Source organism: Drosophila gunungcola, assembly GCF_025200985.1.
Source record: "Drosophila gunungcola strain Sukarami chromosome 3L unlocalized genomic scaffold, Dgunungcola_SK_2 000002F, whole genome shotgun sequence".
Lineage (NCBI taxonomy): Eukaryota > Metazoa > Arthropoda > Insecta > Diptera > Drosophilidae > Drosophila > Drosophila gunungcola.
In genome coordinates this window covers 5,739,586-5,754,982 of record NW_026453178.1, presented here as the reverse complement: position 1 = coordinate 5,754,982, position 15,397 = coordinate 5,739,586, and the positions used below count along the sequence as shown (strand labels likewise).

Here is a 15,397-nt window from a genome sequence, read left to right as displayed (position 1 = left end):
AAAATTATCGTTATAAAATGCTTTATAAACCAAAATATATTCTCCTTTTTTCGAGCATTCCATCTTCGTATATTTTTCCAAATAAATCTGCCCCGCCAATTTCGTATTAATTTTCTTCCTCATCGTGCCGCAATAAACATGAAGCGAAATTAACATATTTTCGTTTGTGTTCCTTTGCCGTTTCTTCGTTTTTGTTTGCACTCTGATCGATTTGTGCCGCGTAACTAACGAGGAAACGGCGCCGCCCTTTTCCATTTTTGGGCAACTTTACAATTGGTCAGGGCTTAACATTCGGGGAACATTTTCAAGTAATCCCCCCTGCCAACCGAATTGCGCCACTAACTTATGATTCGCGAAAAAATTACATTAGAATTGCAAATTGGCGGCGGCGGTGGCAATTCAGCATGGCTAAATAAAAGTTGTGTCTTTGTACCATGTGGGTGGGGGTGTGTGGGCGTGGCAGGGGGTTGCGCTACCGACAACAACAAACAAACTCAAACATTTATGACAATAACTTCTTAAATGCTTTGTTCTTGCCGTTGTTGTCGGGCCTTCGAAGCGGAATCCGCCCCCAAAGGCCAGCGAAAAGTTACATAAGGACAGGACGGGCAGGATCCTTGGCTTTTTCGGGTCCAGCATCTCGACGTTGAATTGAATTACTTTTGCGCCAGTTGAAATTTCAATTGGCAGTGGAGGAAGCAGGATGCCGGATGGAGGATGGAGGACGGAGGATGGCGAATGGAGACATGGCACATGTGCAGCCATATGCAATGCACTGGCCGGAAACGGAAATGCACGCTACCATTTTAGCATGCCGCCCGCACACACACACACACACATGATCGGAGTAAGAGGAAGCGGGGCATACAAATGAGGCGTTGAATAATTGAAGACATAAATTCGCACTTGCACATAGCCAGAAAAAAACAAAAAGAAAAAAAAAAATACAGGCAGCTTTTTATTGTAGCCGCCTCTTGGCACTTGGCTTCCGCTGGCTCTGGATATTTTCCCCTATTTTCCCAGCCTGCCCAATTCACTTTTTATTCTTATGTATTTTGCATTGCTCGCTCCCCGGCAGCATGTTTAATTCCCAATCTCGGGCACAGCTCGGCGACCTGGCCACCTTTTGCACTCGAGAGCGCAGTGGGTGGCCAAAGGCCCCTCAGAGCCCAGCTCAGTGACCCTCGGAAGGAGCAAAAGGAGCAGAAAGGAGCAGAAAGGAGCAGAAAGCAGCAGAAAGGAGCAGAAGGAGCAGCAGCAGCAGTAGCGGTGGAGAGTTGCTCGTTTAACTTTCATGAAATTATAATTTGCTTTGTAATTCGAGCATCCTTAGCAGCGATGACGGGGCCAGCAAAGCGAGGAGGAGCAGGACCTTGCCCAGACCCTGGCCATATAACTACACATTGAAAATATTTTAATTAACGAAAATTGTTCTGCAAGTTGTTTTATATGGAGCCGTGGTATGGAGCCAACTTGAACTGCTATCCGCAAAAGGCAGGATTCGAATAGAACGAAAGGTCCCAGGGAAGCAACTGCCCTTGCCGAGAAAACCAATCCCATTAGAAATCTCAATCCCACTCGCAAGTCTCTGCAAAAATATTGAGCAGCTGCTTCCATTCTTCTTGGAATAGCGCACACACACACACACACACACACACTCTGACTGGAGTACATATATCTTACTTATGCTCGCAAAGATTAAAAGTTTCTCAGTGCAAGTTCTTGCCTAAGCTGTAACATCTTTGTATGGCCCCAATAGACCCCCTTTAACCCACTTCAGCCCACATTCCTCTTTTTTCGCTGCCTTTTTTCTGTGTATAACCCGCTCAAGTTGTTTGGCCTGCCGCAAAATGTGTGTGTGTCTGTTGTGTGTGTATCTGTGTGTGTGCTTTTGGGTCGAGCTCGGGAACCTTTTCAAATCCGAAATCGATATTAATTAAATTTTAGTAGCTCACACGAAGAGCTTAAGAAATCTCCGCTCTTGGTGAAGGCAAAATGGAAAATAAGTAAAAAAAAAAGTGACAAAGTTTTTGCGGCCAGCTTATTAAAAGTGATGACAGGCTGTGGCCAAAAAGAAAACTGTGTGCGAAAACTGCTTTCATTAGGGTTATAATGGAGATTGACGCCGCTTAAAATGCAAGTTTATCTTTCGGCATGGCCAAAGCAAACTTTGCTTGTCCAGCAAATTGATAAGTGGGATAATCCCCGGGCCGAAACTAATTTGAAAATGCTTAAAACACTAAAACTGCAGGCCCCTTCCTTGGTGTGATGAAATGATCGGGGTAATATTAGATTTCTGGCCAATCCAATCAAATTAAAAAGGCGCCCTGTGACAAAGGAAATTTATGTAAATATTAATTCTATTCTGCTGTGCTCTGACCTTTTGGACCCCAGTCAGGTTTGTCCCATTTTGAGGGGCAACCCTTGACCCCATGTCATAGTGCGTGCCATCAGATTTCAGTCGCTTCATTCGCTTTTTTCCATTAATAGTTGATCTGCTAAGCCCGAGTCATCAACTATGCAAAACCGTTTTTCATCGTTCGCCATTTGGCATTCTCTCTATATCTGTATCTGAATCTGTATCCGTTTCCGCATCTGTATCTGCATCTGTTTCTATATCTTTTTGACCACCTCCTCCCCTCAACTTCACAACTCTCTGCACAACAATTTAATATTCATACTTGCGTTCCAGTCGTGCAACTAATGTCGGGGTTTGGTTTCGGTTTTGGTTTCGGCTTGGCCGCTGCCACTGCTGCTTTGGCATAACAAATCAAGTTGCGGATTATAAATGGAATCCTTTTTTAATTGAAATATATATCCTGTGCCTTGGCTCGCACGAGTGCGCCTCATTAATGTGCCACTCGTCTCGCCCTGGCCCCCCCTTTGGTCCTTCCGCCCTTTTGTCCCTGAATGGCTTCGATTGATGCGTTTTTGATTGCAAGTTTACCACAAACAGATCGTCCAATTCAAGGCTTTATATATGTGGTACAAGTGCGGTCGAAAGTATAACTTTTTCTTTACAAATTACATGCCCAATTGAAAATTATTTGGCTAAAAAAGTGTTATTAATTTTCGGGGTATGCCAGCGGTAGCCCTCAAATCTATAAGCTTTACCGTCTGAAATTAATTAGGAATCAGTTCCATGGCTATATTTTCGTAACTTAACTTAAGTTTACCGCTTTAAAAGTTATTTCAAATGAAAATGTTTAACTCACACTTAAGAAATGATTTCAATTGAATTCAAAACTAGCTCTCGTTATTATACTAGCTCCCATTTCATAAGTTTTTCTAGCGTTCTATTATTTTGCCCGCAGCTGTGTGCACATAATATGGGTAAGCAAACGAATTGAGTGGTTTGGGGTTGTGCATTACTCATACGCAGCGTGTGTCGGTGGCAAAAAGCAACTTAAATTCTACTTACAGCCAAATATGTAATAAATACGAGCTTAAAAAAGTTTATCTATATTTCAACCGCACGCAGTCATGTGCTTACACACACACATCGCATGTATGTAGGTATGTATGTTTTTTTTTTCGGTGGGTTTGTACATAAGAACTCGATGCTGTTTTTTTGCTGTCGCCTGGCGAAAGTTTTTTGAAAGATGTCCCACCCACCGCCGGCAACTCCCTGGCATCGCACACGTCCAGCTCGGAAAAGTTTACTTTTCCTATCCCCGTCCCCATCCTCATTCCCAACTTCACATCATACATACATATCTAGAGGGGCTTTTTTCGGTCTCGCACAAACGAAAAATAAGTAAGTGCCGAGTGCTGGGGACAGACTATCATTAGATGTATGACTATTCAGTTGCAGCTTTAAGTTAGCGGAGTTGTGTGCTTTCCCCAAGCATTTTTGAAGAGCGTCGGCTGCCGGGATTTCTACTTTTTCATTTCAATTTCACAGGCAGCCACAGCCACCAAAAACCAAATCCTGACAAGACCGACGCCGTATAAATTGTCGCAATCAAGCAGGCATACAAAAGCGGGAAACCCAAAAACGGAACGGAACGGAGCGGGCAGTCGACATGAATCCAAGGAAAAAAAAATTCTCCGACAGAGAATCGAGAAAACCGCCGGCAAGATGAATTACTGCAAATTATCCAGTTAGAACTTCGGGGACTTTGAAACAAAACCAAAGGCGTGTGGATGGGCAGGCAAAAGCAGTTCGCAAACGGGCAAAGGGGGGGTGGGAATTGCTGACGATTTAACGAGTGGCCGGGCAGAGATTCATCCATCTGTCCCCGCACTCATATATATAGTATAATGGGGGGGTATATAAAATGTGCATTCCGGGAATCTGTAAGCGGCCACTGACAAAGTAGAGCATTCCATTGAAACGCTAACAAACACGATTGTTCCCATATACCGCAAGCCTTGAGCTCCTAGGCTTTAACTTCCGAAGTAAATGCAAATTATCTTGGATTTTCGTGGTCTCATTAGGGAAACAATAAGCTGAAATACTTGATTGCATAGATAGATTGCATAATTGGATAATGAAACAATTCTTTTATGTATTCTTCCTCTATTTCATATTAATGATTTGTCTTTGCCTTTGAACAAAACACAAGTAATGGATTAAATAAGATATTTAGCAAATATTCTATGTTTGAAAATAATGTAAACACACTAATTTAATACTACAATAAGTGATAAATACAATAATTGAAAATATTTTTATTTTTAACAAACGACAGAATTTTTATTTCTTTGAGCTTTTCGATTGTTTTGTTTTTAGCCAATCAAATACCAAAGCTGAAATCTAGTGATAGTCTTCAAACTCTAATATTTAAAGTCTCTTATTTCCCCATTTTTCAAAGGGAAAACTCATTTCTTTGACTATGAAAATGAGACTGAGGGACACTTTAACCTTTCCGCTTTCTAGTCTGCTTTTGTTTTTTTTTTTGGGCTGGCCACTGCCTAATTCTTCGGGAGGCGGGAACTCAAATAAAAATCACCCGCAGCACTCTTTGTCGGCCACATTCATTAATGTCAACAGCAGTCGCCTCGCCTAGGACTTACTGTACACTGTAAGCACATAATGTGCCACAAAACGCATAAAATACATACAGACAGTCGCAGACGGACACATACAGATGTCTGACACTGTAGTCATCGTCTGAATTCTGTAGTCTGCCCGCTGTTTTATATAACGATTACGATAATGAAGCGTCGCCGTTTTCACTGAGCGCAGCATTTTTGTACACAAAATGAGCCAAATGAATGGCCCGGCTTTTGGGCGGTTCGTTGGGTGGGCGTGGCGGATGGGTTTTGTTTTAAGGGGGGTGGCAGTGGCGGTACAGCATCAACGTCTGTCGTTGATGGCTTTTTGAAGTTCTCCGTGCTGGCAGGCGGCGCAATGATTGGGGATTATGACGAATTAATGAATTCAGATTTAAATAAAATTACGCGCGCCTGCTTGTTAGTGGCACACACATTTATATACATTTGCGTTCAATATAATAGCACTTTGGCTTCTTTTAATTATTTAAGTTAGTGAATTATCTCATGATTTTAAGCCATCAGCATAGCATCCGGCTCAATGACTTAAAATAGTGATTTTAAGTGCAACCGCTTTTTATGTAAAAGATGATTATAAAATCAACCCTTTTTAAAATCCTTAAGCATCACTGATCGAAATAACTTTAGAATCTGGAATTAAGTAAAATTCAATAGTTAACATATAATCATAATTATATACACAAAATCTAATGAAATGGAATCAATTAAATTAGATATTATTGAGCGACAAAAATGCATTGAAAATTTTAAAGAATTACGTAACCAAATAAAGTGCAAAATACTGGCTTTTTGCGGATTGCTATTATTTCAACGGCAGCTGTAAACAAAATTATATACATATCGGGCACCACACCGCATTTTTGTTGCTGTTCATATAACGTTTGCTAATAGAATTAAAGTTTGCGGTTACCCGATGAGAAAAGAGAGGTGGGAAATGGAAAAATCGGGAAATCGGAAAACGGGGCGGCATAATGAGCCAGCCACCGATCCAGGGGCAGTGTAATTATGACAGCTATCGGTGGGGCATGCGGCCATTTGGCCATTTGGGCATCGATGGGCGGACATTAACAACAGGCCGCAATTCCAGCGCAGTGTTCGCTTTTCCAGCTTTGCCCGCTTAATTAACAACAACAATTGCAATTGTACTTCCCCGCCTGCCACGCCCCCATCGGTAGTGCTGCGGCCCACCGCCCCCTTATCCTTGCAGCACCTGAGCTGGCAATTTTTGTGTCATTTGGCGCGTGTAACCTTCGCCGTTCGTTTGCATTGTGTTGTGGCATTGTTGTTGATTGTTAATTGAAAAACAATGTTGTAGCTGGTTTCATCGGCGGCTGCACTTGAAGAGCTGCGAATTGCGAGGCGCGAACAACAGCTACATTACACAGGAAAAATGCAATATTAAAATACAATTACATTAAATCAAAAAGGGGGCTTTAAATCAGTAGTTCAGCTATGTGTACATACTTAGGTAAGATGTAAAGCCAGTCAGCATAAAAAGTTTTGAAATTATTCAACCTATTAAAGCTAGGAGTCTTCCAGTTATGTTATTCAGTTATATTACTTAAAGTAAAAGTGTCGTTTCCATAATAATTTGTAAGCTATTTAAACAATAAATTGCATATTTTGGAGTCCACCAAAGTCTTTCAATGTTAAAATGAAATGCGATAAATCCAACCAATAACCAATATTAAATCCCATTTTTTTCTGTGCTGCTACTGAAGCTGTAAAGTGTTCCAACAATGGGTGGTGGGCGTAGAACTGCGGCGCAAGCTTAATTAATTTTTATAAGGCCGCCTTCGCTGGCATCGTGGATGCATTTTAATTACAGTGCACAGGAGTTGCGAGTTGCCTTAAGCGCATTGATTAAGTTTAATCAATGGCCCATAAGCAGGCAGTCAAGCAGGAGGAGGTTGGCCAGGGGGGTTGTACAAGGGGCGGGAAAAGGGTATTCGGGGTCAGCTTGCTGCTCATTAAAGGCCGCATCGCAACTTTGACATGAAATGTGCAATTAGCAGTTGAGCGAGCGAGCGCGCAGCGGGCTGATGGCAAAGTTGTCACATTATAATATTGAATGGCAGACAAGACGCCCTTGGGACACGGCCAAAGGAGTCAAAGAAGCCAAAGGAAATCAGGTGCCATACCAAGAAATCCGATTTATGGCACAAAATAAGCAGATTATTTAAAAATCACTTTAAATTGTCATTTAGGTATTATTTCAACTGTCCAATGATTTACCTTATTTATGCTATAAATATGGTAGACCAAAATTTCAATAATGCGCTGAATCTAATAAGTTTGTTGGCTAATTGGCTGACGTTTTATTAAATAGATGTATTTAAAAAAGCTTAAGGCCGACGGTTTTAGTCAACACGAAAAACAAAATTGCTAATTAAAATCATGTTTAATTGACTGAATATTAAATTTAAATAAAATTCAAATACCCATTCAAATTTAAAATTTCGATGTTTTCACTTACTAAATTTTCATCTGTATAATATAATTACAAACGTTGAAATAATTTAAAACAATTAAAGACAAGTCATTTATAGTTGGCATTTATATTTATTTATATAAAGTACATTGGTTTTCTGATTTGCGCTTTCAAAAACCTTTTAAATCCCTAAATTATTTAATTATAATTATATAAAAAATTTAAAATTATTTAAAATTATTCAACTCAACGAAATAAAACACACATTTCAACCACATATTAATAAAAAGAAATCGTATCTGTTAGATTGATTGGTTAACAGACTACTCATTTAAATATTGGTATTTGATTTAAGCAAATCCCATTAACGACAACAAAGATATGCGGCATATTCCAATTAAACATTTTCAATAAGTACCTTAATTAAGGCGCAGTAAAATGTTATTAAAATGAATAACTCATGCTGTTGTCCGAATACCAAATTTGTTTGATATCTGCCGTCTATCATGCATGCCTCAATTTAACAAGTGGACAATTCCCGTTGACCAATGCAATTGAGCCTCAATCTGATTGTGATGGCCAATTTGGCAGCACATTCGGTGCATTCATTGGCTGCGTCAATTAAAATATCAAATGACAGTCAGTCATTTGGTCATTAAGCCAGTCAGTCAGTCTATCAGTTTATCAGTCTGTCAGTTGGGCAGTTCATCATTCCCTCGTGTCCGGTTAGCGGGTCTGTAATGAGCCAGTCAGCCAGTGGAAAGTCAGCGCAGTTAGTTAGTTAGTTAGTGCGCTGGTTTGACAGTCAACTATCATTATAAGTTCTTTTGCGCCATAATGGGTAAAAGTTTTGCGCCCTCTTCAAAGCGGTGGGCGTTCGAAGGGGTATATTAGAGGGTGGTTACTTGCCTCGTTCGGTCACTACTCTCACACAATGTGTATGTTGGTGTGTGTGTGTGCTGGCCATTGTGCGCACTCACTTTGCAATTAGCAGCAGTTTTGTCTGCTGCGAACATTTATTCAGGCCATTAATTGAGTTGCTCGCACCGAGGAGGCAAACTTCGAATGCTTATGCACCAACTGAAACAAAGAAGCGAACAAGTGCAGCAAAGTCGCGGGAAATGGGTCGGGAAATGAAATATGGCCACTTCATAGCCAGGGAAAAGCCCAAGAGACGATTCAAAGTCTTACCAACTACTGGATTTTATATAAACATGTCATTACAACGCCTGGGCTAAAATGACATCTTTTTCATTTCGAAGCTGTTATTTTTTAGGACCAACGATTATTGTGTTACAAAAAAAAAGATAATTCCATTATTCCAAGCCAAAATAATTTTTAAGTTATCAGAAGAATGTGAATTCTTTAAATCTTTAGCACATGACCATATTGTATGTGTTGTCTCTAAATGATTTTTATTAAAAAATGAAGTCAAATTTTAAGTTATTCAAAGAAATGTAGCCAAGAATAAAATAAGATTTGTTGAATTAAAGTAAACGTATAAAAAATGTATTTAATATATAATATATATAACTTTAATATTTACATTTATCTAACGAACGCCTTTTTCTTCCACTCGACTATTTGCAGATCGAGGATGCCATGTTGATGTTTGATAAGCAGACCAATCGGCACAGAGGTGAGTTTTTCTAATCATAATCATTATAGCATTAAGTATTGCAATCTCTAGTGGTGCGCAACAGTGCCACAAAACATTTGCTATCCCGTTTCCGGACTTTAACGAGAGCGGAAGTGCGAGAGCTTAGCAAATGCACACACTCTTTCGCTCCAACACAATGCCAATGTATCATGCATGGCAGGATGCTCATAAGCAAAGGGCTAATACAGTTTTAAAACGTTGTCGGGGCATTAAAATGGCCGGGCAGCAGGATGTAGAAGGACCCGAAAAGATTACCTGCCAATGCAACCGGATATGAGGGCCATAAGAGACGGGCCATCCTCTTAGCTGTGGGTGGTGACCGGGTTCACAGGTGGCAAGTGGGTGGTGCTGGCCAGCGAGGTCAGCAGCTGAGGTGCGCTGGACGGCAGAAGGCTTAAATCTCCAGTGTACATCCGCTACACGAACTTGTAGCGCACGACTGCGTCCATTGCGTTTGCCCATCTGTCCGTCTGTCCGTCTGCCCATCAGTCCGTCCGACATCCGACCGGTTGTCAAAATGTCCGGCTTGCGCTGCACTGCTAAAAAATGAGGTCGTGAAATAACGAAAATCCTGAAAGCCGGAACAGAAGCAGCAGGAGTTGCACAACTTTTAAGTTGATAATGAAATTAAATAATGATTGGATATAAATTATAAGCATATCTAACTTCTTTTAAACTTAATTGAAATGAATTTAATAACATCATCAATTTGGTACCATCCCGAACCCAAAGGCTTACTTTAGGTGTATTTTTTTGTGATTTCTGCCACAGTGCGTGTCCATTTCGGGTCCTGTTGTGTCGCCTGATGCCTTGTCGTTGTCAATTTTGCTTATTAAAGTTTTAAATGACGCCCCGAATTTCGCATTGCGACCGGGTCTCGAATCCCATTGACATGTCCTTCTGGCAGGAGAGAGGGTCGTCCTATCGGGGATCCGACTACAACCTGAGACTCGGCGCATTAAGATTGATGTGCCCAATTTTGCGCAAACCAAAAACACACTCACTGAGGTACGCCACATCCATCCGCAGAGGTCCTTGCCACTGGCTCAAAAGTAATTAGCTCACACGGACGCAAGCAGCGGCATGCATCAATAGTTGTGGGTGCACAATCATTCCGCCACTTGCCCGGCTTCACCACCCCCTTGAATGACCCACCCCCGCACCACCGGATATTGTTAACTTTTGCGCCCTTCAAATTACGCACACGGGAATAAGAAAACATGATTTTTGCTTGTGCGCAGCCCATAAAAAATTGTAGCATACTTCTGTGCGCCACATCGCAGATAAGCGAACAAAAAGAAGAGTGGGCTGTGAAAAAAGAGAAAATGGGGCGACGGTGGGCGGAGGGGCTACAGAGATAGAGCCGTGGGCCCACAGAACATTTCGCTTAATTGGACGCTGGAGTACGCTGAAACTGCATGATGATGCAGTCATACATACTGTACACAACAAAAAAAAAAGGAAGGCATAAAAGCGGACAGGCAGCGGTGTCGGCAGCCAATAAAAACAAATATGAGGCATTTTAAAAATAATGTGAAGGACGGCCAGGCATCGCATCAAAGATTTAGGCACTCGGGGACCAAGCAGAAAATAATGAGCAATATAAATGAGTTCCACGAATTTTTAACGAATTTCCTGTTTGCCTTTTTTTTTTAGTTACTGTTCGACTTTTCCAATTAAAAATGCATTGCTGGGGATTTTTACTTTTGGTCAACACTCATTCTTATCTTGGGTATTCAAAATTCAAGTATTATAGACCTACTTCAAGTACCAAAGTAAAATATTAATATGAGTTAACAAACAAATACATATTTTTAAGCTTACAAAATAATTAAACAAACAGTTAAATTATATGACTAGTACCCTTGGGTTTTAAAAGTTATGTAGGTTAATTTTATAAACTAATGTATAAAAGTACGAGAATCATAACCTCATTTAGTTAAATAGCTTAAGCCATTATGTTTGGCCCTGGGAAGCCACTTGAAGAAAATTTCAACAAATTACCTGCTTTGCCTGCTTTTGTGATTTGCCAATTTTCCAATTAAAAATGCATTGGGTGGACAGTTCAGCCACTAACACGACCCATTGGCTGAGCAATTCATTTTGGCCGGGACATGTCAGCTGTTGCAAATTACAATTGCGTGCATCGATCGCCGGATGAAATATGCAGACGTTGTTGTTGTCGAGCGGTAAAGGCCAACTGCCCAACTTCACAGGCGACCAGCTAGCAGCCACCAGCGGCCAAGTCAATAGAAAATGTGTGTCGTTAATCAAAGGGTATTAGTTGTAGCAGGAGCCTTCAATGCCACTCGGGGTGGAGAATGGTGAGTGGATAGTGATGGGGTGAGAGGGTGGGGGTGCCAGGACGAGGACGAGGACGAGCACAACGATGGCGACTTTTTGTACAGTCGGACGATGTACGATGTACGATGTACGACCTTATTGCCATGAGGAGTCGGAGTCCGTTGCCTACTGGCACTTGCGATATGCCTGTAATTGCATTTTATCGATCCGATCCGAGAGCCTCCTATATATGGCAATTGCCACGTACACACACACACACACACACACACACACGCCAACTATAATAAAGAAGGGGCAAGAGGAAAAAAAAGAAAAAGAAAAGTGGAAAAGACGTCGTCGGTTGCTCCGGCTACACGGCAGCAAGTTTGTTACTCATTCATAAATCATGTGTGCAGCCCAGCGACACACACAGACACACACACCATCCGACCAGCGGACATATAGACAGATAGACAAATAGACAGACATTCCAACATGGTGGCACAAAACACCCAAACTGAAACACAAACACAAACACACACACTCCACTTGTACATCCGTAAGCCTGGTCACTGAAAATTGCAGCGGCGTTTTCCAGCTAACAAGAGCGGTGGCAGTTGGCCCAGAACTACAACCGTTTCATATGGGTAAAAAGTAAAAAGATATGGGAAGCGATATATGAATATGCCATAAAACAATATAGGCAGGCGCAAACAGCAATAACAGCAAGGGGAATGACAACAAAAACGCGGGCGAGGGCAATTGCAATTACATTGGAGATGCGCCAAGGGGAATTCGAGCATAGTAGTACCTCATTTCTAGGGTTTAATTGAAATAATTAGCCTTAGCTTAAGGGCCCCTTCGCAAATAGTGTAATTCAAACTGCTTGAGTCTTACATTTGTTTTGAAGCTGAAGTTACTATTACTATTATTAGACCTATTAGCAAATGAAGAAAATATACTATATATAACATTCAGTTTTCAAAAGGGTTAAATATTTTGGTCAGCCTTTAAAAAATGACATACTGAAACAACCCATTTGAAAGCAGTCCCAATTTAAAAATGTTATTTAAACAACCTCAAAAGAAGACAAAAAACGAAGCGTGCTGCCTGATTTTAAAGTCTTTATTAAATTTCCCCCTTAGGCAATCTCTCCTGTGCAAATATGGAGTTCACAACACAGCCGAGCTGCGACCCAAACTATGCTATGAATTTCATTTGGCAAGCCAAGGACATGCCCAACGTGAGCCTAAGCAGCCCGTTGTGGGTGGCAGGGCGGTAGTTTTGGCTGGGTGGCAGTGGATGGTGCAGAGGATCGGCAACTTTTGGGGGCCAGCTTGGCAGTTGGCGTCGCCAGCCGCCACTAATATTAAAATTGAAAATTTTGTAATTTTTCTTTTTGGCAAGCCGGCGCAGCGCAGTCATAACAGCAGAAGGCTTTTGGTCCTACCCTACCCTAACCTACCCTACCCTACCCCAAGGCACCCCCTGCTACACCCCCAACCCCCTGCCTACCGTCTAGAGCATATATCTGTGTCCGCTTCTTGGCAATAACATGCATGAGTGTGCAATTTATGCAGTTGCCAAGACCATCGTCAGCTCCAATCGCTCCAGCGCTTCGTCCTGCGGGAAATTTTCGACAGGTAAAAATGGCGGCCGGGCTCAAAACTCCGACTCAGATGCCTCGGAGCCATAAGAATCAAGCCACGGAATTAACTGGGCAACGAGCATTGCCTCAATCCTCATGCTATCCGGCCGCATTTGTATCCAGCAGATACATTTTTGATTGAGTTACGTGTGGAGCGTGGAGCGTGGTGAACACCCAAAGTAGCCGGCTCCATTTGTTCCACGGCTGATTTATGAAGTAGCAAGGGAGTAGAAGAGGCCCCGAAAAAGGCCATGGGACACAGAGAAAAAAGTCTTAAATGTCAATTTCAAATATATCCTTAAACTTTAAGAGCAGAAAAACCATTGATATTTAGAATCACTATTTTATAAAATGTTTATAAGCCAGTTTTCCAAATAAATCATTCTTATGTTATGATGGAGATATACACTCGGTTTATTATTGTAAATTGAAAATAAAAACCAAATTTAATCTATGTTTTGTTTTATATCATACATCTATGATATACAATACAACTACATAGTTAACCAGAGGATATCTAGTTGCAGTATTTTCGTTTTGCACGTGTAGCTTTACGTGCAACGTTGCAACGTGCGCTAATTTTATATAATTAAAGCAAATACAAACACACTTCAGGACACTGAGGAAACAGCCCGCACGTTGTCTTAAGAAAAGGACCTCGGAGCTTCCGCTGCCGCTCGGCACATGTCGCTAATAAGCCTGCGTGTTTACTGTTACTTGTTTCAACTAATTTCTCAGTTACGCCCAGCTCGGCCACGCCCCCGCCCGCACGAGAGTGCAAACACACGTACCCAAACAACATGCGGGCACCAGGGCATCAGGTGTCTGCACTTGGCCTTGCTAATTGCACAGAGAGAGCCCTCCTTTTTCGGCCATGTGAAATCTCAGACAATTGCGCTAATTGAAAAGTCCCGATAAGACCGAAGTGCTGAAATCAGAGGAAGAAAATCGGAGAAGAAAGCAAGAAAGCGTAGCATTAAGCGGATAGCGAGGGCACGGAGAAAGCCTGAAACAGAATTTTATAGAACCCAATCTGATGGGAAGTTGCTTCTTAACTTAAACTACATTCGGGGAGTGTTTTCAACGGTTTTGAAAGAAAAATTTAAATTCAGACATTTCTTTACCGATTAAAGATTATATCAAGTTAAGTTGAATCTAAGCTACAAAACGTATAGTAACATTTAAAATAGTTTTTTTTTTTTTGAAATCATATGTAGAAAACTCATATCACAGTTTACACTGTGTAAAGAGGCAAATTAAAGTTTGCATTTCCGAAATTAAAGATTAAGCCGTAAGAAAACACAAAAATGATAGTTTGAGACCCACTCCAGTCGAAACTCCTTAGTAAAAAGAAATTCAAGCAACCTAACTTTTCCGCCAGCTCAAATTGCAGCGGCAACAAATGGAAGAAATTTAATTAAGCTATAATAAATCCTTTCCCAATTCGGACCGAAAAACCCCCCGAATGACTTGACATTCCAGGAATTTAAGTTCTTCTTCGTCAGCCTCCAATTGGAAGATATCAAAAATAGCTTCACTGGCCAACCATTAGGACAAAGTTATTATGCTCGATCCCAGAGGAAGCCGAGAAGGGGGGGCGGCTAAGGGGGCGGGGCCCTGAGCTGTGTCCGCTGGCAAAGTTTATTATGTAAACTCGGAGCGGCCAGTGTTTGAATTACTCGCCCAGCCGCCACTTGAGGCCCTGCAGGGGATGCATATTGAGGTCAGCCAGAGGACAGATATCCTGGGCCCAAAATACGATGGGTTGAGAGGGTTTTCGGGGGGGAGGTCAAGGGGTGAGCACCGCCTCTGTCTCGGTCTCGACACTTGAGTAAATTATTTAGCCGCTCGCTCACACAAAAGCATATTTCGTTCAATTTTTGTGCAGCCCTTAAACTTTTTTGCCCACTCTCACTCACCAACTCACTCACTTCGTTTCGCTTCCTTTCTCTTGCAGGTTTTGGCTTCGTTACATTTCAAAGCGAAGATGTGGTAGACAAAGTTTGCGAAATTCATTTCCACGAGATAAACAACAAAATGGTAAGTGAAGCGTGGCGGTCTGAATCGCAGCCCTAGAGGCAATGCCTGCTAGTCCTCAGCTTTTAGTTTTTATTTGGCCATACCGAGAAAAATACTGCCCTAAATTGGACATCAATTTAAGATTTTATTGTAGCGAAATTGTCTGGAATATTCTGGAATACATTTAAGAAATATTTATAATGCAGCTTGAATGTCAAAATAAAAATGATGGAAGGCTAAAAAAGCGAAGTCAGTCTTCAAATGAATATGAACTAAGTCTTTTATACTAAAAATAATATGTATAAAGGCTTTAAATTTGTATTTTCAACATCAAAAT

The 15,397-nt window shown here is 41.4% G+C and overlaps 1 protein-coding gene across 16 annotated transcripts in view; it reads left to right on the top strand.

Annotated features, from left to right (window-relative positions):
• LOC128257708 (RNA-binding protein Musashi homolog Rbp6) overlaps positions 1-15,397 on the top strand; it is a 178,595-nt gene that overhangs the window by 147,936 nt on the left and 15,262 nt on the right. For 12 of the 16 annotated variants that reach the window (XR_008267890.1, XM_052988848.1, XM_052988852.1 and 9 more), the window contains 2 exons: positions 9,041-9,089; positions 14,999-15,081. Coding sequence is in view for 12 of the 16 variants with exons in the window: in XM_052988848.1 (XP_052844808.1) it covers positions 9,041-9,089; positions 14,999-15,081 (132 nt within the window). In the remaining 4 variants the exon portion in view is untranslated. Of the gene's footprint in view, positions 1-9,040; positions 9,090-14,998; positions 15,086-15,397 lie in introns of all 16 variants that reach the window. The other 4 variants (XR_008267891.1, XR_008267893.1, XR_008267892.1 and 1 more) reach the window with 2 other exon arrangements.